The following is a 23111-nucleotide window of genomic DNA, read 5'->3' as shown; positions in this document are numbered from 1 at the left end:
CTTAAACAAGTATTTTATTTTGCTTTTTGTGTCAGTTTGAAAACACTAGAAACTTCCATGAAGTTTTCTGTATATTGTTCCAGAATTTGATTTTCTGATTTTAGCTCAGATTTTCTTCCTAAAATGCATCTATTCTTAGAGAGGTCATCCATGTCAAAATATTGGAACTTGCATACAATGTTCTTAGTGAATGGTCTGCTTTGAGGTATTGGGAGAATATGTATGTTTTTTGTCTCTGTGCTTATACTATCTGTATGAAAGGTAAAGTTAGCTAATAGGCTCTCTTGGAAACCATAGAAGCAATTGAAAGTATTTAAAGACAAATTGTAACCTCTGTTTTTCCTTTTAGTTTTTTCAAATTAAAGAATAATTGACGTACTAGTTCAGGTATACAACATGAACCAGTTTTATATACGTGTCAAAATGATAATCACCTTATAAGTTGAGTTACGGTTCCCCTCCTTATATAATTCCAGAAATATTTTTTCCTTGTGAGAGATCTTCTCTCACTAACTTTCAAATATACAATGCATTGTTACTAACTGTAGCCATTATGCAATACATTATGTCCTGTTGCCATGACTTATTTAAATTTATAACAAGAAGTTTGTGTCTTTTGAATCCCTTTACCCACATTCTCTTCCCTCCCTGCTGCCTCTGGCAATCTCCAATCTGTTGTCTATGCAAGTTAGGCTTGGGGGTAGGGGCTAGCGTTTTGCTTTTATATTCCACATATAAATGAAAACATGTGGTGTTTTTCTCTGATCTGTTTCACCTGTTTCACTTAGTATAATGTCTGTAGGTTGTTGCAGAGGGCAAGGTTTTATTCTTTCATATGGCTGAGTATTATTTTATTGTGTGGGTATATTTGTATGATATCTGTGGATTGTGTGTGTGTTTATTTACACATAAAATATACATATACATGTAATATACATACAATGCACATTGCACACACAATTTTTTTATTCATACATCCACCTATGAACACTTAGGTTGGCTCCCTGTGTTGTCTGTTGATAATGTTGCATTGAACACGGGTATAGGTATATCATTTGAGTCTGTGGTGGTTTTTCTTTTTTTTTTAAGATTTATTTACTTATGAACAAATAAATAAATTTATGCAGGAAGGTGAAAGGAAGAACCAGAGGTGCAGGAAAGTGAGAGGATTCATCAGGGAAAGAGTGGGGAGCAGAACAGGCAGATTGATTGAAGTACACTGCCGGGGGGAGCAGGGAGCAAGACAGGAGAGGTCTGCTGTGCCATGCGGGTCAGCTCCCTGGCCAGGGATCAGACTCATGCTGCAGTGGCTGTGACTAGCTTCATACTGCTGGGCTTTAACCCCTTTGCACCACCAGGGAGGGCCCTTTTCTTTTTCCTTAGTCTCTTTGAATAATTATCTAGAAATGGAATTGCTGAATCATATGGTCATTCTATTTTTAGTTTTCAAGGAACCTTCCTACTCTTTTCCATAGTGGCTACACTACTTATCAGCAGTGCAGAGGGCTCCTTTTCCTTCAATCCTTTCTTGTCTCCTTGAAAGTGCCTCTCTCACAGGTGTGAGGTGTTAGCTTACTATGGTTATGATTTTCATTTCCCTGATAGGAATAATGAGCACCTTTTCGTGTACCTGTTGAGCTATCTGTATGTATATCTTCTTTTTCTTAGAAGCCGCTGTTTTGTTGATTGATGTCAACTAAGTGCTGCCTTTTTTCTGTAAGGTTATGAACAGTATCAGAGATTGCTTTGTGACTGGGAAGTGGGAAGATGATAAAGATGCAGCCAAGATCTTAGCAGAAGATGGTAAGTAAAGGTAAAAGTAAAAATATACTTTTCAGAGAAGACTGCCTTCTCTGTATACTTTTTAATAGTCAATTGTGAAATGCTTGTGGGAACTCTTAGCAGTAGTTATGATTCCTTCTTTCTTGGTCATCTTATTTTCTGCCCCTGGTAAACTGATTATTTAAATGTGAACCCTAAAGAAAAAGAAGGGTATTTTCCATACATTTTGTCATGGGTTTATTAAAAATAGATTTTTGTGTGTGTGTGAAAAATATTCTAAAATTACATTTTTCTTGTGATGATGTAGTGTGCATTGAAGAGAATTTAGACTTAGAAAACAGCATAACCACCACTGCTGTAAAAATAGCTTTTGTTAACCTTGAGATATTTCTTTCCAGTTATTTAAATATAATGTACATATACATAAATACACATATACACACAAACTTTTCTGTATCATCCTTAATATTGTCATTAACATTTTCAAAGATTTAGTGTTTATGATTTAAGTATTTATCATATTCTAATTCGACTCACAGTTCTGTTATTTGACATTTAAAGCAATTTACTTTGTCCTTACAGTAAATAACTGCACTTCAGTCAACTTAGATCATTTTTTTTGTTCTCATAAGATGAATTCATAGGAGTTGGAATTTTTTAGTTATTTCTATGGATCATATTTGCCAAATGATTTACCAGCTCCTTTATTTTGTGCCTGTGGGCAGTATATTTTAGTACCATTGACCCTTGAGCAACATGGGCTTGACCATAGATCCACTCACAGGCAGGGTTTCTGCATTTGCAAATTAAACCAACTGATATTCAATCAACCACCGATGTTGGTTGAGTGTGTGGATGACCATAAGTTATATACAGATTTTTAGTTTCCAGGGAATGGGCAGCTCCCACCCAGGTCAAGGATAAATGGTACGTATTTACTGTTTGATACTTGATACTTACAGTATTTGAGTAAAGTCCACGAAAAAAATTTTTTTTGTGACTTTGATAGGTGAAAATAGGTGATGGTTTCTTATATTTGTAACTGGCAATTTTGGATTAGTATGATAAGTGAGAATATTTAAGATGTGTTAACTGTGGCATTTCTTTGGTGAATATTTGTCTGTTGTACAATATTTTTTTATGAGATGTCTGTGTTTATTTTGCTAGTTTTTAATATTACTCTTTAAAGGGTATATATCCCTCATTTGTTACAAATATATTTTCTGCTTTTTATTTAACTCAAAGTTTTGTTTAGTATTACATTAAATATACATTGTTTAATATTGTCTAGTAAGAGCTATCAGTCTTTTGGGGCATGGGTTGTTACTTTTATTTTTTCCATAGATTTTCCTTTTGTATCACTGCACTAACTCAGGTGGAAATTTTATAGGTTTCTGTTACTACAGCAAACTTACATGACCCGCAGTGACAGTGTTTTCAGATCTGGTTTATTACAGGAAAGGGCAGCCAGTGTAGACTACCACACAGCCCAGGGCTCTGCAGAGGCCAGGTGCAGCGCCGGCTGCCTCTCTGTGAGGCTGTTTCAGGACGCACTGTCACTGAGTCGCCAATGACCTGGGAGCTAATAGTGTTTCACATTTTGTCTGTCTCAGAGATGTTCTCCCCTGTAATTGGCTTCTGCTACAGAGTGCTCTCAGGGTCTCACCTCTTTCATCTCACTGTTAGTAATAATCAGTGCTGACAAGTTCCTACAGCAAAGGACCCTAAAATTCTTTGAACCTTGAACTGTTGGTTTCAGAGCAGAGTCGTTGATGAGTATGAATCATGCACTGACCAAGGGAGGTTTGCCATGAGGGAGTTTTTTTTTGTTTTGTTTTGTTTTTAAAGATTTATTTATTTGTGCATACAGAACTGGGGTACAGGCCAGAGGCTCAGGGGCAGTGAGAGGCTTCACCAGAGACAGAGTGGGGGGCAGAACAGGCAGATCGACGAAGTACACTGCTGAGGGGAGCAGCGGGCGGGTCAGGAGAGGTCTGCCACACTATGTGGATCTCCTCCGGGGCAGGCGGGAACCGAACTCATGCGGAAGCGGCTTTAGATTCTCAGTGCTGTGCTTTAACCTGCTGCGCCACCAGGGAGGGTCCGGATTTTACATTTTTAAAGGACTAAAAATGATATGTGAACATCACATGAAATTCAAATTTCAGTATCCATAAATAGTTTCAGTGGTACACAGCCATGAGTATTTGTTTATTATTACCCATGTCTTCTTGTAAACTGCAGTGGCACAGCTAAGTTGCTACAACCCCTGTTTGACTGTAAAGTTTTAAAATATTTATATTTTGCATTTTATAGAAAAATTTTGCTGACCCCTTACCTAGAGCAGTATGCAAACCTTTACCCTTGTTATATAATGACAGTTGATCTTTGGAAAGAGTCCTGGTGTCTTGTCTTGGAAAATATCCCTCCATCAAGATTTCTTGTGTAATTTGTTTTCCATTTCCCCAAATGCCTATAAAGTGCATGTTAGGACTGTAGGTTTGATTAGATTCAGATTAGGCATTTTTAGCAAGTAAACATAGATAAGTAACAGAAGGTTTTCTTAGAGATAATCTTAGATAACATTTTAAGTTTCTTCGATGATGATTTTCAGTCAGGTCTTTTTTGTAGTGGTGGGTTATACTTTGAGATTTTATAGTTAACATTTTTATGAGTTATATTTTCTCACAAAACTTTTACTGAAAATTTGAACTTAGAATTAAACTCATCTGTTATAGTCACTTTTCATATATAATTTTGGCCCTGTTTTTAGTTTTAGTTACATGTTATCTATTTTGTAAGGTCTGTACTTGCATATTACTTTTCACTTCTGTTTTCCTCATGATTAGAAAATTAATGAGATTTGACTTTTCCTTTTACTTGTATTTATTAGTTGTGGGATTAGAACTTTTTGTTCTTAAGCCTTGCTATTTAAATTGAGGTATGACTTGCTGTTCAACTTAATAAATTTTGGCAGTTCTGCACATCTATACATGTCATCCATAACAAGAGAAGGCTATTTCTAGCACCCCAAAATATTTCCTGGTGCACTTTGTAGTGAGTCAGTCACTTTTGGATTCCTGTTACCATAGCTTAGGCTTCATATAAAAGTAAGCAGAAGGTAATATTCTTTACTTTCTGGGTTCTGTCCCTTAACATACGTTTTTTAAAGATTTTTTTATTTATGTGTAAAAGAACTGGGGTACAAGCCAGATGTGCTGGGGGTGAGAGTAGGGCTGAGAAGATTCACCAGAGACAGAGTGGGGAGCAGAACAGCCAGATGTACTGAAATACACTGCTGAGGGGAGCAGCTGGCAGGTTAAGAGTGTACTGCCACTGCCTCATTGGCCGGGGATCAAACTCGTGGTGCAGTGGCTGCGTAGAGCTTCACAGTGCTGCTCTTTAACTCATGTGCCGTCAGAGGACCTGTAATAGTTTCCTTTTTAAGACATCAACCTTTTGAGATATATTTTATACTAGAAAAGATACCAACTTTAAGAATATAGTTTGTATTGTATGCTCATGTGCTGCTGTTGCAACCAAGAAAAAATAGTTCTATTTCTGTCACTGCAGATAGCACCTTCATGGGTTTTTAGCAATCAGACTTTATCCCGTAAAACCACACCAGCCTCAAGGCAACCAGTGATCTTCTTGTCACTATAGATTAATATTTGCCTTTTCTAGAATTACATAAGCATACTCTACTTTGTCTGTAGATTATTTTTCTTAGCATACTGTTATGAAACACATCCATTTTGTACAGTTGACTCTTGAACAATGTGGGACCCAATTACACATAAATTTTCTTGTGAACAGAAGTAAACTCACAGTATCCATAATTATAGTACAGTTTTGTAGGTGTGATTTATTTTCCTTGTGTTCGTAATAACATTTTCTTTAGCTTGCTTTATTGTAAGAACACAGTATATAATATATATACAAAATATGTCAATTGTTTTTGTTATTGGTAAGTCAATGGCAAGCTATTAGTAGTTGAGTTTTGGAAAAGTAAAAAGTTAGTTTTGGAAAAGTAAAAAGTTATATGTTAATTTCAGTTGTGGGGTAAGAGGCTGTCCTAGCCTCATTGTTGTTCAAGGGTCAGCTGTAGTTTGCTTGTGCTTACTGTTATCAGTATTATATTGCACAGATAAGCCACAGTTTTTATTTTTCTCTTCACTACTGAGGTTATTTCCCACTTGAGACTTTAACAGTCATGGCTACTCTGAACATTCATTTATATATAGCTCTTTCTGTGGAAATTGGTTTTCATTTCTCTTGTGAGTGAAACTATGGGACTGTAGGTTAGATAGGTGCCCAACTTCTGTAAGAAACTAATTGTGTTAGCCTCTATTTTTTTTTTAAGATTTATTTATGCAGACAGAACTGGGGTACAGGCCAGAGGTGCAGGGGCAGTGAGTGGATTCACCAGAAACAGAGGGGGAGCAGCAGAACAGGCTGACTGATGAAGTACACTGCTGAGGGGAACAGCAGGCGGGTCAGGGGAAATCTGTCATGCCATGTGGTCACCTCCTGGGGCGGGGATCAAACTCTTGCTGCAGTGGCTTTAGCTTCTTAGTGCTGTGCTTTAACCCACTGTGCCACCAGGGAGGGGCTGGCCTCTATTTTTAATGTTTGACTGCTAACCACTCTTAAATCTTATCTTCCCGTTCCCTCTTTCTGTTCTACATCTGGGCAAGTTGAAGAAAAAACTCAGGTGCTCCTTTTTCTGATACCAGCAGAATGTTCAAGCCACATATACCCCTGCCCTCAACCCAGCCCCTTGCCCTAACCACCATTAGAAGGCCAAGCTGTTCCTTTCCTCCCTGCTCTCTCTAGCTATATTTGGAATAGGTTGGGACATCTGCCTTGCTCTCCCTAGAATACTTCATTAGGTGAGTCATAAATCTTTCCATATCTCTTAATGTACGTGTATTGTCATGATTCTCAGTGTCTACTTTGTGGGCTGTGGTTTCAATGACTAATTTCAGAGTGCTTGCAGTGTTTGTTGACCTAGTAGCTTCGACTGGTGCCAACCTAAGGGAACAGAAGAGCTTCCCCAGACTTGGCCATCTGGTGAGAATAAGTAGAGGAAATTTGTCTTGGCCTATGGGGCTAGTTTGCTTGTTGTGTGTGTGATAAGGGGCAAGGGGGGTTATCTCCTTACCACATATTTTTGAGTAAAAGATTCAATATCATGAAAATGTCAATTCTCCCTTTTAACAATGTCAAAAAAATCACAAAGGATGTTTGGTCTAGTAAGGATGATATATAGACATGGTTTCTCTATAAATAAATATAGCCATCAACTCTAAAAATAATGTACTCATTTTTAGGTGGGGGAGGAGAAACTTATCAGTGGAATTTCCCCTTTGCTGATAAATCTTGGTCTTCTGAAAGGAGTTTCAGGTTCTTTGGAGAAAGAGAGCACTTCCCTTCATCAGTCCCTTGTTAGTGATGCCTGGTTTGTCTGGTGTTACCAGGGAAATCCGTTTTAATCTGGGTAAAGAATGTCCCTACATGGGCTGCTTTCTGTTACTAGCTTGGGGGCAGGTCCTTTCTGTGCCTTGTAGTGTAGAGACACTGGCCACTACACTATTCTTGTAGTCCTGGAATCTGACTGACCAACTTTTCTTTTCACCTTGCAGTTTTCTTCTTTGGTTGTCTCTTATACTCTTGTATTATTTTTAGAGTTGATGGCTATATTTATTCACAGAGAAACCATGTCTATACCATCCTTACTAGACCAGACATCCTTTGTAATTTTTTTTTAACATTGTAAAAGGGAGAATTGACATTTTCATGATATTGAATCTTTTACTCCAAACTTGTGGTAATCTTTATTTCTTCAGTAGGTAATATTCATAGCTCCTTTATTGGGTGATGTTGAAGAATGTTAAGGCATGGAGGATATTTAGAGCAGTACTGGTGTGTACAACACTTACAAGTATTAGCCAATGTCATTCCATGTGTTCTTTGCTAGCATATTTAAGCTTTTAAAAACTGAAAAATAAAGTTCCAGCACACCTTCGTTTCTAAGCATTTCATCTTTTTTGTTTTTATTACAAATAGAATTGTTTCATCTATTATATCTTCTTTGTCTCTTGGTTCTTTGGATCTTCTATGAAAATAAATATTGCCTTCCCCAAATTACCTTAGTTATTTTATTGTCTACAGCTAAACTTAGAACTCTAGAAATGAATGAATGGATGGATGGATGCATGGATGGATGGGTGGATGGATGGATGCATGGATGCATGGATGACCTCTTCATGTGGGTTTGGCACTGTTTCAGTACTATTTACATTCCAGTTGCTGTATTTTTGAAATCTAGGATTTTTCCAGGGTATGTCATATGGTTGTGTTGTGTTGATATCTAGTATTAAAAATTTTCACATTTTCCCTAAAAACTTTATAGAGAAACTAATCAAAACAATCAACCAGTTTAGTTAGGTAGCAGGATATAAAATCAACACACATAAGTCAGAGGCCTTTCTATACACAACCAACCAATCAGAAGAAACAGAAATAAAAAAAAAACTGCTTTTCAATTAAAACAAAAAGAATCAAATACCTGGGATTCAACCTAACAAAAGAGGTAAAAGACGTATACAAAAGAAAATTACAAAATACTGTGAAAAGAAATACAAGAACACACATCACCTCCTCATGGATCAGGAGAATTAACATCATCAAAATGGCCATCCTACTAAAAGCTATATACAGATTTAACGCTATACCAATAAAAGTCTCAATGATATTCTTCAAAGAAATAGAACAAATATTGAGAACCACAAAAGACCTTGAATAGCCAAAACCGTCATGACTAAAAAAGAAAGAACTTAGGCATCACAATCCTAAACTTTGAGCTATACTACAAAGCCATAATAATCAAAACGACATGGTACAGAACAGACACACAAACCAGTGGATTCAAATAGAAAAACACAGATATTAAACCCACAGGTTTATGGGCAGCTAATCTTTGACAAAGGAGCAAAGAAGATATAATGGAACAAAGAAAGTTTGTTCCACAAATGGTACTGGGAAACTGGGAAGCTACCTCTCACTATACACAAACATCAACTCAAAGTGGATTAAAGACCTAGACATAAGAATGGAAACCATAAAATACCAGGAAGCAAAGATGGGCGAAACACTACATGACATAAACTTCAGCAACATCTTTGAAGATACAGTACCCAACGCACTGATAATGAAGGAAAGGATAACTAGATGGGACTACATCAAGTTCAAGAGCTTCTGTACAGCAAAAGAGACATTGCAAAAAACAGACATCCCACTGGGAGAAAATTTTCTCATACAACTAGTGATAAAAGACTGATCACAAAGATATACAAAGAACTGATGAAACTCAACAAAATTAAACAACTCCATCAAAAAAATGGGCAGAAGAGTTATAAAGACACTTCTCCATAGAGGAAATGTAGATGGCCAACAAGCATTTGAAAAAATGTTCAACATCACTTGTAATAAGGGAGATGAAATTAAAACCACAATGAGATATCACCTCACCCCAGTGAGAATGGCACATCTTCAAACAACCAGCAACAACAAATGTTGGCGAGGGTGTGGAGAAAAAGGAACTCTCCTGCACTGCTGGTGGGAATGCAACCTAGTACAACCACTATGGAAGACTGTTTGGAGGTTCCTCAAACTGCTAAACATGGAGCTTCCTTATGACCCAGCAATCCCACTCCTAGGTATCTACCCAAAAGACACAAAAACACTGATTCAAAAAGATCTCTGTACCCCCATGTTTATTGCTGCCTTATTTACAATCAGCAAGACATGGAAACAGCCCAAATGCCCCAGAGTAGATGACTAGATTAAAAAGATGTGGTACATACAGACAATGGAATATTACTCAGCAACCAAAAAAATAAATAAACACATGCCTTTTGCAGCAACATGGATGGAGCTGGAAAAGATCATACTTAGTGAAAAGCCTGAAAGAAAAGGAAAAATACCAGATGATTTCACTCACAGCAGGAGTATAAAGCACAAGGCGAGAAAATAATAACAATAATGAATAGCTATATACCAGAGACATTTTGCGGGGGTGGAGTAGGGAATGGGATCAAAAACAATGGGGGAAGGGAAATGCACTGGACAATGGTGATGGCACATGGGTAATTTGGTGATGGGAAGCCCACGGGGATTACAACTGAGATGGAAAAATACATAAAATGATGTAAAAATAAACTATTGTATTATTTAAAAAAATTTTTTCACATTATTATCAAATAGTAGCTTTTCAAATCACTCTTTAAACTCTTGACTTGCAAGGACTGAGCTGTAGTGCTAGATATGCCACCACTGTGTGCATCTCTGCAACAGAGTATCTGTTGCCTGTACTGGAAAAATAGCTCTTGGATAAGTGAGATTTTGAAGTAAAATATAGAAATATGAATTGATTCCATTTAATTAATCTAAACTGTATACTAACAGTTTGAAAGAAAAAGAAGCCTAAGCAAATGTAGATTATTTTGGGGAGTGCAGCAACAGGAACAATGAAAGTGAAATTCGGATTACAGAATTCATAACCCATCTGGTGCTGGGTGATGCTAGAGTATCATATGCAGCCTTGTTCACAGAGGACTCTTTGGAACTTTTTTCCAGAGGAACTTTATGGTGACTTTGAAGACCTGGAAACAGGGGATGTGCACAAGGGGAAGTCTGGCTCGGAAACTCAGGTAAGACTTTGTCATGGGCAGCTTCACCATTGGTCCTTGATCTGTGGTCACTGTGTTCTAAGGGCGTCCCATATTAAGGAGTACAGGTCTTACTGGTTTTCTGTGTAGATTCATAGACTGGATGGATTGCTTCCTAAAAATATGGAGCATGGGGATAAGTCAAAGATTGCTGGTTTATTCTTGATCTTTTGGGTGATACTACCTCTTCTTGTCCTTATGATTCTTCAGTCATTGAAAGTTTTAGCTCTTTAGTCACTGTCTTCCTTTTTTCCATCATTTTCTTCTTAAATTTAAGTGCCATTTAAAAAAGAGCTCCCTATTCCCCGTAATCTTTCTTTTGAATAGTATCTGGGGGCATTTGAGGTAAGGACACTTTTTATTCATATTTAGCATTCCCAACCAGATTTAGGAATTCTGATATATTCTAAATGTCTCATAGCAATCAATATAGGTTATTTAGAACTAAAATCCTTTTGGCTTGTTTACATGATGATAATACCTTAAGATATAGCTCGATGTAATTTTTTAATCTGCTTTATGGTTTAAAGGAAAGCTCTTCATAGACTTTAAAACATTTTTCTTTTTTGTAAATTTAAGATTGAAGATGTAGAGGAAGAAGTCAAGGAAGAAATTGACCCAAATGAAGAAGAAAGTGCCAGGAAAAAACATTTGGATAAGAAGAGAAAATTGAAGGAAATGTTTGATGCAGAATATGATGAGGGAGAAAGGACCTATTTTGATGATCTTAAAGGAGAAATGCAGAAACAAGCACAGGTAAGAAAACTCAGTTCCTGTCAGCTTCATTTCAAGATGGTAAATTCATATGTTATGTCTCTGCTTCTTGGCCTGTTTTTGTGCTTCTTGTTTGGACTTCTAGATTAATAAGCAGTGAGTGTGTCTATTCACAGTTATCTGTGTATTTATTCCATCAGAAATTCACCAGAAAAATATCAGTGCCCATTTTGTACCAAGAATTAAGTGCTGAAAAGACAGGATTGCCTCAGGCAGAATGGCTACTTTTGAGGATCTCTTAATATAGTGATTTAGGACAGTGTTCATTTTAAAATGCAAACATTATCTGAGCATTCTGATTACTGCTTCTTGGATCATAATTAACTAACTTAAATGAGTAGGTGATTCTTAGCCTTTATGGTTTATGCACATACCTGCATTCTCTGCAAAAGGTTATGTGAAGACTCACCTTGGTTCAGAGGATAGTCTGAGTGTCAGGTCAGGTGTGGAGATAAAGGGAGCTTGTGCAGTGCTGAAAGGGAGATTCTGGCCCTCCCGCCTTTGCAGCTGTTCAGGCAGTTTAAGTTAATCAACCCGCTCTGAAGGAAACACAAAGATGAGTACATCGTTGAGTTCCCCTTTGATAAGGGGCCACTAAGAACTCCTTTAAACTGGAACAAAATATTATGCTGCATGTGCCTTATGCAAATTAAGTATATGATTTGTGAAAATGTGGTTAATAGGCTTTGCTCAACCTAGACCTTCTAAGCAAAGAAGTTATAATGTGGTTAGTCATTTATATAGTGGTTCCAAGTCTTTTTGACTTTTGACAGAAGCAGCTATGACTGTAAAGTTAGTTCTGAAATCTTCTCTTTCGGGCATTTATGTTTAAATTGCCTAGAACCTTGTGGGCCATTATAAAGGATTTCGATATTTCATTCACAGTTTTCTGCGGTTCCATGGGGGTTTTGAGCAGAAGGGAAACATCCTTTGAAATAAGTGCCCTGGCAAGAGTTGAGTAAGATAAAGGTGACTCACATTGAGGGACAGGTGTGGGGTGAGGGTAGGGTGACCTGAGTCAAATTCTGGATATACTTTATTTGAAAGCTAAATGAATGACGTATGTAAGAAATGAAATAAGGCTGATTTAATGGAAGGATTAGGTTGGCATAAGTAAGAAAGAAAAGCCTCTAATTGGTGCAGGTTTATCTGGGAAGATGAAGTTTGGATCTCCTAGATTTGAGTTAATCTCAGACAAATGGAATGTCAAGTTAGTCAGTGAAGAGTGCTAGAGGGACTTTGAGGTACAATTCTTAGCACTATTTAAAAACATGAGATGGATGGGGTGACCTAAGGAGTAAGCATAGAGGCAGAAGACCAAGACTGACACTGGGTATTCAATATAAGAGGCAAGGCAGGGAGAAGGAAGCAGCAAAGGAGGTTGAATACTGCACAAGAGAAGAAATTGAAGCGTAATGAGTTAGATATAGTAGGTCAAAAAATAGCACACCCGTTGGTGTGTTAATTGGATCGGGAATGGAGGCCTTTAGTGACTGGCATTTTTTGAATAGTTTGGGTAGAAGTGCATTTTTTTCCCCTAGAAGTCCAATTTTAAGGGATTTAAGACAATGGGAGCAGAGGAACTGGATAATATGGTAACAGAAAGCTTATGAGGTGTTACTGCTTCAAACAGAAACAAAAATGGGCAATAGATGGAAGAAATAGGGTCAAAAGAAGACTGACATGAGAGAAATAACAGACAATATCTGCTGGATTAAAGTAGGTGAAGTGTGGCCATCAATAAAGGCATGGATAAATAATTTCTAACAGTTTTCCAGTGGAACTTCCTGTAATAATGGAAGTGTTTTTCCTGCATTGAAGCCCCTAGACACATGTGATGCTCACCACTTGAAATGTGGCGAATGTGACTGAGAATGTGAATTTTTAAATCTTACTTAATGTTCATTAACTGACATTTGAGCAGTCTTGAGTGGCCACTGCATTGAACAGTGTAGAGCTGTACGAACAGGCTAGACATGAATGTTAACTGTGGTAGAGGATTGACTGTAGAAATTCTTTTAGATTGCTTAATTTTTGAGTGAATTGGGAAGCAGTCAGCAGCTGGGAGTGAGAATGAAGAGTAACATTAGGTGTTTGCAGGAAGTATGAAATAATTGGAGAGGAAGAAAAGAAAGTGTAGACTGGAAAGTTGGATGTTTGCTCTCCAGCATTAAGGGCTCCTTTCAGAGTTGTTTACATTTGCTTTATCTTAGAGCAGCAGAGAAGAAAGCAGTTGGAATATATCTTGAACAGGTTGTAAAGATAAAATGTGTATTATTTTAAATTAGGATAAAGCCTGAATAATTCTGTCTGTGGTTCCTTTATGTAGAAATTGCTTGTTTTTTAAATGTTAATCTTTTTTGTTTTTGAAGATAACAATGTTGAGTTTTTTTTGTTTGTTTCCTTCCCATTCACATATAGCTTAATAGGGCAGAATTTGAAGATCAAGATGATGAGGCGAGAGTTCAGTATGAAGGTTTTCGACCTGGGATGTATGTCCGAATTGAGATAGAGAATGTTCCCTGTGAATTCGTGCTTAATTTTGACCCCCATTATCCACTTATTTTGGGTGGTTTGGGCAATAGTGAAGGCAACGTCGGATATGTACAGGCAGGTACCTTTTGATATATTTTCACATTTGAAGCTTTTTGGACATACTTGCACCAATACGTCATTGAAATCTCTTTCCCCCGCAGATGCGTCTAAAGAAACATCGTTGGTATAAGAAAATTCTCAAGTCCCGAGATCCAATCATTCTTTCTGTAGGGTGGAGGAGGTTTCAGACCATCCCGCTCTACTATATTGAAGACCACAATGGAAGACAAAGGCTTCTAAAATATACCCCACAGCATATGCATTGTGGAGCAACCTTTTGGGGTAAAGTGTGACTAAAAATAACTTGCTTATAGATTAATTTAAGATAAATGTAATTTATTGTTATAGTTTTTTTCTTTTATGAAATCCCTGTTTTTTTTTTGGTGTGGATTATATGTAAAACAGAATCCAAAATTTGTGGTTCACAATATTTTTTGTTTGCTGTCTTCAAGGACCTATCACTCCACAAGGAACTGGGTTCTTGGCAATCCAGTCTGTCAGTGGCATAATGGTAAATATCTTGTATGTTGTGTTTGATAAATATATCTTGAATATGAAATATTTACATGAAACTTTAAAATGTAAAGTATCCATTTTTTTTTAAGATTTATTTATTTATGCATATAAGAACTGGGCTACAAGCAAGAGGTATGGGGGCTAAGAGGATTCACCAGAAGCAGAGTGAGGAGCAGAAGTGGATTGACTAAAATACATTGCTAAAGGAGATCAGCGGGCAGGACAGGGGAGGTCTGTCGCTTTGTGGGTGTCACCTTGCTGGCCATGGATTGAATTCATGGTACAGTGACTGCTTCATAGTGCTGTGCTTGTGCTACCAGGAGAGCCCGTATTCACTTTTAGAGTTGTAGGAATTTGTCCATTTCTGTTAAATTGTCCAATTTGTTTGCATATAGTTGCTCATAGTATTCTCTGATTATTCTTTTGATTTCTGCTGGGTCTGTTGTGATTTCTCCTCTTTCATTTATGATTCTATTTATTTGTGCTTTCTCTTGGTTTTTCTTTGTGAGTCTGGCTAGTGGCCCGTCTATCTTGTTTATTTTTTCAAAGAACCAACTTTTGATTTCATTGATTTTTTTTGGACTGTTTTCCTGACTTCCATTTTATTTATTTCTGATTTGACTTTTATTATTTCTTGTCTTCTGCTGGCTTTTGGGTTATTTTGTTGTTCTTTTTCCAATTCTTTAAGGTGGGACATTAGGTTGTTTCTTTGAGCTATTTCTTGTTTCTTTATGTGAGCTTGAATTGCTATATATTTTCCTCTTATAACTGCTTTTAATGTGTCCCATATGTTTTGGAGACTTGTGTCGTCATTGTCATTCTTCTCCAAGTATTTTCTAATTTCTTCTTTGATCTCCTCCTTGATCCAATGGTCTTCCAGTATTGTGGGTTTTAGTCTCCATGTGGTAGGTGGGTTTCTTGCCTTCTTCATATGGTTTATTTCTAGTTTGATTCCTTCGTGGTCGGAGAAAATAGTTGGTATGATTTCGATCTTAGTGTATCTGTTGATGTTTATCTTGTGACCCAGTATGTGGTCAATCCTAGAGAATGATCCATGTGGATTTGAGAAAAATGTGTACTCAGGTTTTCTGGGGTGCAGTATTCTATAGATGTCCACTAGACCCATGTTGTCCAGGTCCTTGTTCAGAACTTTAGTGTCTTATTTTTTGTCTTGTTGATCTGTCCATTGTTGAGAGTGGTGTGTTGAAGTCTCCTACTATGTATGTATTCTCTCTGATATACATTTTCATAGATGACAGTAGTTTCCTAATATATTTTGGTGCTCCTTCATTTGGTGCATATATGTTGATGATTGTTATTTCTTCTTGTTGTATTGTCCTCTTAATCATAATGGAGTGGCCTTCTGTATCTCTTTTAACTTTTTTAGTTTGAAGTCTATTTGATCTGATATAAGTATAGCAGTTCCTGCCTTCTTTTTTGGCCCATTTGCTTGTAGGATTGTTTTCCATCCTTTTATTTTCAGTCTTTTTATCTTTTGTAGTTAGATGTGTTTCCTGCAGACAGCAGAATGATGGTTTCTGTTTTTTAATCCATCCTGCAACTCTGTGTCTTTTAACTGATGAGTTTAAGCCATTTACATTTAGAGATAATATTGATATACTGGCACCTACATTTGCCATTTTGGTCCTTCTGTATTTTTATTCCTTGTTTTGAACTGTTTGAGCTCATATTCACTTTTAGAGTATAGTAAATGTCTCTGAATTTTTCTACATCTTCTAAAGTAGAGTGAGAGTAGAGAAGAGGAAGGTTAAAAAAAGAGTTTAATGGTATCAATGATACATTACATATTTTATGTATTTTTTAGATTTATTTCTCTAAAAATTAAACAGTGATCACTGTATGCTAAGCACTACAATGTTCAGAGGATACCATCTAGACTTATCCCTCTAATGCTGGTTTAGTGAAATTTCTGTCTTCATTTGATCAACTAGAACAAGCTTATTGGACCTATTTAATAGAAAATAGAATAATGAACAGATGGAATCTGCCCTAGAGATACAAAATTTAATTTCTTAAACATTATAACCAAATTATCATATTCCTTTTCATTCCCATTATTGTGAAATTATGATACTATGAAATCACTCTTAGGATAATACTGAAGGTATCATTAGTTTGGCTTCCACATACTAGAAATTCAGATTGCTTTTGTTAAAATAGTTATTTGCATGTTCAGTGATTTTTATTCTTTCTTAGCTGATTATAAGTGAAGTGCACTTTGGGTAATTTATTGTATCACAGAAAATTGTTTTCTTTTTGCTGATTTTATTCCTGTTTTCAAATTTGGGGGGACCTCATTTTAGCCTGATTTCCGGATAGCTGCCACAGGAGTTGTCCTTGATCTGGATAAATCCATAAAAATTGTGAAGAAATTAAAGCTCACTGGTTTTCCATATAAAATTTTCAAGAACACTTCATTTATTAAGGTCTGTATATCTGTATATTGACATATTTACAAATATATGCACTGTTAAAAGAAAATGAAATATTTCTAATAAAAGTAATATTTTTTAAGAGTATTTGAAATCTTTTGTAAAATTGGCCTTTGATATTTTCTATACCTTTTTGATATAGTCTCTGTTACTTAAATATGATCAGAAATCTTAAGGTGCAGTAAAATGGAGGTAATTAGTAGTAGAGGCGATATTTATTACATGTGACTCTACCACAAAACTGATTTCTGTGATCTTATCCTTTGGATTTTGATTTCCTGCCTTTTTAGTTGTTACAAGAAGGAGAAGGCCACAGACTTGTCAAACTGGTAGAAAAATAGAAGCATTAAAAAAAAAAAAAACTCTTGGCAAGGATACAGAAAAATGGACATTTTGAGCACTATATAATCTGGGAGGGTAGTTTGACCAACATTGACAATTTTATTAGCGTTTAAAGGTAGTGTTTAAGATTATTAAATGTTCTTATAAGGTATCACCATCATTATCTCACTCTTTTTTCTTTTTAAGTTTTCTTATATTGTTAATTTTGGGGCAGTATTTGATTTCCTGTCTCATGTACAGTCCCTGTAGTTCTCCCTCCACCCCAGCACCCATGACCATCACCACAGTGCCTTGTTCTCTTCCCTTTCCTATTTTGACCCATTTTCCATCTTTTGCTATATGCCTCAAATCTATGGTCAGCTTGCAAGTTATTACTCCCCCTTTTTCTGGATGTGTGTATACAAAAGTAATAAGTTCTGAGCTACAGTCCATCCCTGTGAGATGATACCCAAGGTTATTTGGCCAGTTCATTCCAACAAATAATCTCTTTGATCTCTTCTACAATGATATCAGTGGTGAACTTGTGGGTGGGCCTACAAAGTTGTACTCATTAGTAATTTCACTTTTAGGTTGGGAGATATGTTATTACTTCATCATCCTTTATTTATGGTATTTATGAACTGAGGGTAAGGTACTGATATTATGTACGTATTTTTACTTTTCATATACCTGAAGGGAATGTTTAATTCTGCCTTGGAAGTGGCTAAGTTTGAAGGCGCTGTAATTCGAACTGTCAGTGGAATAAGGGGCCAGATCAAGAAAGCACTCCGGGCTCCAGAAGGAGCTTTCCGGGCCAGCTTTGAGGATAAGTTGCTGATGAGTGGTAAATATCCTTTGTGCTGTATTTATAACAATGTGTTACCTTTCACTGTTGATTTATAGCCAGCATGGATTAGAGGTTGTAATTTAGGTCTTTAGAAAATTGGAGTTTGCTCCAATGCTCCCCAGATGAGTATATGCACTGTGCCAGGTCATGCTTTGTTTGGAGTCATTTGGCTCATTTTTGTAGTATTCAAAACTAGTTTGGGGCAAATATTTTGCTTGGTAAGTTGACATGAATCTTCTTTGAAAATGTTAAATTTTTCTCTTTGCAGATATTGTGTTCATGAGAACTTGGTACCCTGTTTCCATTCCAGCCTTCTATAACCCAGTAACCTCTTTGTTAAAGGCAGTTGGTGAGAAAGATACCTGGTCAGGAATGCGAACCACTGGTCAACTCCGACTTGCGCATGGTATCAAACTAAAGCCCAACAAGGATTCTCTGTATAAGGTATAGACTATTTAATCTCTACAGGAGGTATCCAGGTGCTTTGTACATAGTGTTTTCTATGCTTTGAATTTTCAAATAGAAGATCTAATGGTAAATCTGATTGAATATGTTATATATTATAGAATGTTTGGGAAGGAACACAGGAAAATGGTCATAGTAGTTTTTTTGTGGATTGTAAAGCATATTTTAACTTTTCATTGCATACTTAAACTTCTCATTGTATTCTCTTTTGAGCTCTTTTTCCACCATATATATGTACGGTAGTTCTTATTTTGCTAGTTCTAATTGAAGCCATGTTGGGTTGAGGGAAAGTTGATAGCCTTATTATTAGACTGTTAAGATACGTAAAAAAAAAATACACAAATCATAAGTGTACAATGAATTTTAACAAACCATTGAATTACCATTACAACAGGTGCTCCCCCTTGTGATCTCCCATGCACTATTCTGTCTTCACCTCAAACATGACTCCTGACGTATAAATTAGTTCTGCCTGTCTTTGAGTTTATAAAATAAAGCTAGTAATACTATTGCATCTAGCTGCTTTCCTTTAACAGAGTAAGATTCATCCATGTGCTTGTCTATAGCAGCTATTCATTAGTTATCATTTTAGAGTAGAATTTCATTATATCGACAGTGTCACTTTATTCATTGATGGACATTATCTTCAACTTTTGGACCTTGTGACTTAAACACTTACATGCCACTTGGTTGGTGTGCATGTGCACCACTTCTGTTGCATAGATGCCTAGGGTGGGGCTGTAACAGGGTATTAATGTTGCTGCCTGAAGTCATACTATTCTGAAGTCATGCCAGATTAGACTCTTACTAACATTTTATTAGCATTCTTGTTCCATATCCTTGCTGTTAGTTCGTCTCATTGGTATTTTTTCATTTTAAGTTCGCAGTGCCTTTCTAGATTCCCATTTTTGTTTAGATTTTGGTCTCTGGGAACTTTATTATCTTCACAGGTTAACAGTGGACCTGAAAAGATAGCGTTTATTTTAATGTGAGATATTTAATAGGAGGGTCGTTCAGAGTATTGGTCTGCCATTCTAGTAGAAATGGAAGTTTTTTAGGCATTATGTTTTCTACAAAACTGTAAATGACTAAATTTTGAATTATGGATGTGGTACCTACTGTCCAGCCTTTGGTGTTTATTCTTTTTTGAGATGAGTTCTCTGGTAATTTTATTCTAAGATGTTTTAAATTACTAAGCAGAACATTGTCATTGTTCATGGTGATGTCTTTAATACATCTAAAAATGTAGCAGGAATATTCTCTGGTTGTTGATCTTGGATAAAAATCTGGGGTGAAGCTGCTGACTTACTTTGTCTAAGGAAATTAAGATTTTTGGTCATCTCATTTTAAGCATAAAATTTACCTACCTTGAAAATTAAATATAGTTTTTTGCCTTCATCTTTTCAAATTTCACTTTTTCAGCCAGCTTTACATTAGAAAGAAAGAGATTGAAGTTAAATTTCTTTTTTTTTTTTAAGATTTATTTATTTGTGCATACAGAAGTGGGGTACAGACAGGCCAAAGGCTCGAGGGCGTCGAGAGGCTTCACCAGAGACAGAGTTGGGAGCAGAACAGGCAGATCCACGAAGTACACTGCTGAGGGGAGCAGTGGGCGGGTCAGGAGAGGTCTACCATGCCATGTGGTCACCTCCAGGGCAGGCGGTAATTAAACTCATGCGGAAGTGGCTTGTAGCTTCTTAGTGCTGTGCTTTAACCCACTGCGCCACCAGGGAGGGCCTAAAGTTAAATTTCTTAATGAGAATCAGTGATGGACTATTTTGGCTACTGATTGGAGGAAGAACCTTAAATCCAGAAACTGATGCTCAGAATGAAAAACTAGATTATACTTAGAGGCTAAAAAAAAGCCACCTCAGTGCCATAAAGATAAAGGCTGAATTTTCATTAACAGAATCTTTGGGTCTATTCACCTATTTGGTCGAGATAGCTTAGTTCATACCATAAAAATTGGTGCCGTTGATTTCTTGGAAGAATTATAACTATATTCTGTATAGTTTTTCTGTTTTGCCCAGACATGTGCATGTCCATTGAGACAATTCATGCACGATTAAATCCTTCTTTCTATAATGGTTTGCAGACACTGGTATTACTCATCTTGTCTAAAGTCAATTCATTGTAAGTTTTAAGTGCACAGATCATAATGTCACACTTTTATTTTTCTTTTCAGCCGATTGTGAGGCAAAAGAAACATTTTAATACACTACACATTCCAAAAGCTTTGCAGAAGGCCCTGCCTTTTAAGAACAAGCCCAAGACCAAAGCAAAGGCAGGCAAGACGCCAAAGGACAAGCTGAGACCAGCTGTCATACGGGAGCCTCATGAAAGAAAGGTACTGTCATTGGAAAATTTCCTGATCCTTTGCAATTAGATGTGAACATAATGCTTTCTGTAGCAAACTTGGCATTTCTGCTACATTCTCATTTTTTCACCAGGAAAGGATAAGGGCCAGACTTATTCAAGGCACTAGAATTGAAAGTTAAGAGGATAGGCCCTTTTCCCTTAGGCTCAGTTTTATGCATTTTAATGGGGGATAATAGGCTGTCTTTATACTTCTCAGTATACACAGAATGACTAACAAAGATAGTTTTGTAGTAAAGGCCATTACTTAACTTCTTTGCTAAGTAAATAATGTTTCTATTTGAATTTCATGAATGGTTTTTTAATTCCACTAGATTAATATTCATTTAAATCATGGACTGACTCTACTTTTTTTTTTTTTAACGATTTATTTAATTACGCATACAAGAACTGAGGTACAGATCAGATATGCAAGGGGAGAGAGGATTCACCAGAGACAGAGCAGGGAGCAGAACAGACAGATCCACTGAAATACACTGCTGAGGGGAGCAGTGGATGGGTCAGGAGAGGTCTGCCATGCCGTGTGGGTCAGCTCCTTGGCTGGGATCAGAACGATGCTGCAGCGGCTGCAGTTAACTCCATAGTACTGCTCTTGAACCCATTGTGGCACTAGGGAAACCCCTGACTCTACTTTTGGTACAGCTAGCTGAGGTGGTTAAGCTTCCTGAGACTTAGAAATAAGTACACAGTGACTGTAAAAATATTCTTATGCTCACTGGGTTTTTTCCTTGTCAGATCCTTGCACTGCTGGATGCTCTGAGTACAGTACATAGTGAGAAGATGAAGAAGGCCAAGGAGCAACGACGTCTGCACAATAAAGAACACTTCAAGGTGAAGCAAAAGGAGGAAGAAGAGAAACTGAAGCGACAGAAGGAACTCAGGAAGAAGCTGTTCCGAATTCAGGGTCAGAAAGAAAGGAGAAATCAGAAGTCTAGTCTGAAGGGTCATGAGGAGCATTAGAAGCAAGCTCCATACAGATAGACTCATTTGGATGCAGAGATGACTAGTTTCAGGTATTATTGTAATTAAATAACAAGTTGGGGACTTCAGCCAAGAAAGATCTTTTTGTTGTATATACTGCCGGATGGTGCCTTGAGAAATGAAAAACTGCTGATTGAAGAATGTGTTTATTCTTAGCATCTGGGTTAGGTCAAGATTTAAAGCAGTGTAATTTATAGCTTTACAGATTCACTTAAACCACTTTTTCTTGTCTTAGTTTGATTTTTGTGCTACAAAATATCATTAAAATATTTCCCTCTTAATTTTGGCTTAGGAGTTTTTATTAGGGCAAGAGTAGTTGATGGTTATGGATAACTATTTGTTCTATTACCTTCATGATAAAGCTTCCAGAAGGGCAAAATTATCAACTTACAACTTCAGCTTTAACGTAAAGTTTTTAGAGAAGGATATTATTTTTAATTATCTGCCATATATTGTATTCTTTGATTAATCGATATTTTATATCTTATTGCACATGCGTTTAGTGTTAATGTAATAAGTAAATACTTTTTTAAACAAAGGGTTGCTAAATAATTTTGCTATAAAGGCCAAAAAATAATGTATATTAGGCTCCTGTCCGTTCATTAACACCTAACTCTACTTTTTAATATGCTTTTTTGTTGATACAAGGATGTATATATATGATTATATATTGATAAAGTTGCACATGTTATAATCTTAGATCCACATATAGCTGCACAATTTCCCACAGTGGTAACATTTTATAAAATTATAATCATAAGCAGGTATATTTCTTTATCGGTTTTTTTTCTTACATTGTTATACTCCCCTTAAGTCCTCACGCCACCTTACCACCATGAACCGTCACCATATTCCCTTGTGTTCTTCCCTCCCCTGTTTTGGCCCCCTTCTGCCCCCTGCTTTGCTGTGTGCCTCAGTTCTATGGTCAGCTTGCTAGTTTTGACATTTTCTTGACCTTTTGTTTGTTATTTATCTTTTCCCTTCTGAGCAATTTGGCTAGCATAATCCCTTCCAGTTTGATCCATGTTGCCACAGACGGCATGAGTTTGTCTTTCTTGGTCACTGAGTAATATTTCAGTGTATAAATGCACCACAACTTTTGGATCCAGCCACCCAGTTTGGGAGCATTTCGCTTGTTTCTATATTTTGGCTACTGTAAAAAGTGCTGTGATAAACATGGGATGCAGCTTTCCTTTGAATTTGTGTTTTTGTGCCCTTTGGATAGATTTCTAGGAATAGAGTCCCTGGATCGTAGGGTAGATCCAGTAT

The 23111-nt window shown here is 36.7% G+C and overlaps 1 protein-coding gene across 1 annotated transcript in view; it reads left to right on the top strand.

Moving 5' to 3' along the window:
* The window catches only part of BMS1 (BMS1 ribosome biogenesis factor), a 39902-nt gene extending 17531 nt beyond the window's left edge, over nucleotides 1-22371 (top strand). Inside the window, exons 13-23 of the mRNA XM_012723914.1 lie at nucleotides 1722-1803; nucleotides 10423-10496; nucleotides 11094-11270; nucleotides 13710-13898; nucleotides 13985-14165; nucleotides 14336-14394; nucleotides 16724-16846; nucleotides 17870-18017; nucleotides 18289-18464; nucleotides 20671-20832; nucleotides 21597-22371. Coding sequence (XP_012579368.1) covers nucleotides 1722-1803; nucleotides 10423-10496; nucleotides 11094-11270; nucleotides 13710-13898; nucleotides 13985-14165; nucleotides 14336-14394; nucleotides 16724-16846; nucleotides 17870-18017; nucleotides 18289-18464; nucleotides 20671-20832; nucleotides 21597-21821 — 1596 coding nt within the window. The 3' untranslated portion in view covers nucleotides 21822-22371. The remainder of the gene's footprint in view (nucleotides 1-1721; nucleotides 1804-10422; nucleotides 10497-11093; nucleotides 11271-13709; nucleotides 13899-13984; nucleotides 14166-14335; nucleotides 14395-16723; nucleotides 16847-17869; nucleotides 18018-18288; nucleotides 18465-20670; nucleotides 20833-21596) is intronic.
* The last annotated feature ends 740 nt before the right edge of the window (nucleotides 22372-23111 follow it).

This window comes from Condylura cristata, unplaced genomic scaffold (genome assembly GCF_000260355.1).
Source record: "Condylura cristata isolate star-nosed mole 26May11 unplaced genomic scaffold, ConCri1.0 scaffold00011, whole genome shotgun sequence".
NCBI lineage: Eukaryota > Metazoa > Chordata > Mammalia > Eulipotyphla > Talpidae > Condylura > Condylura cristata.
The sequence above is the reverse complement of the archived record's forward strand: the minus strand, read 5'-3'. Positions and strand labels throughout refer to the sequence as shown.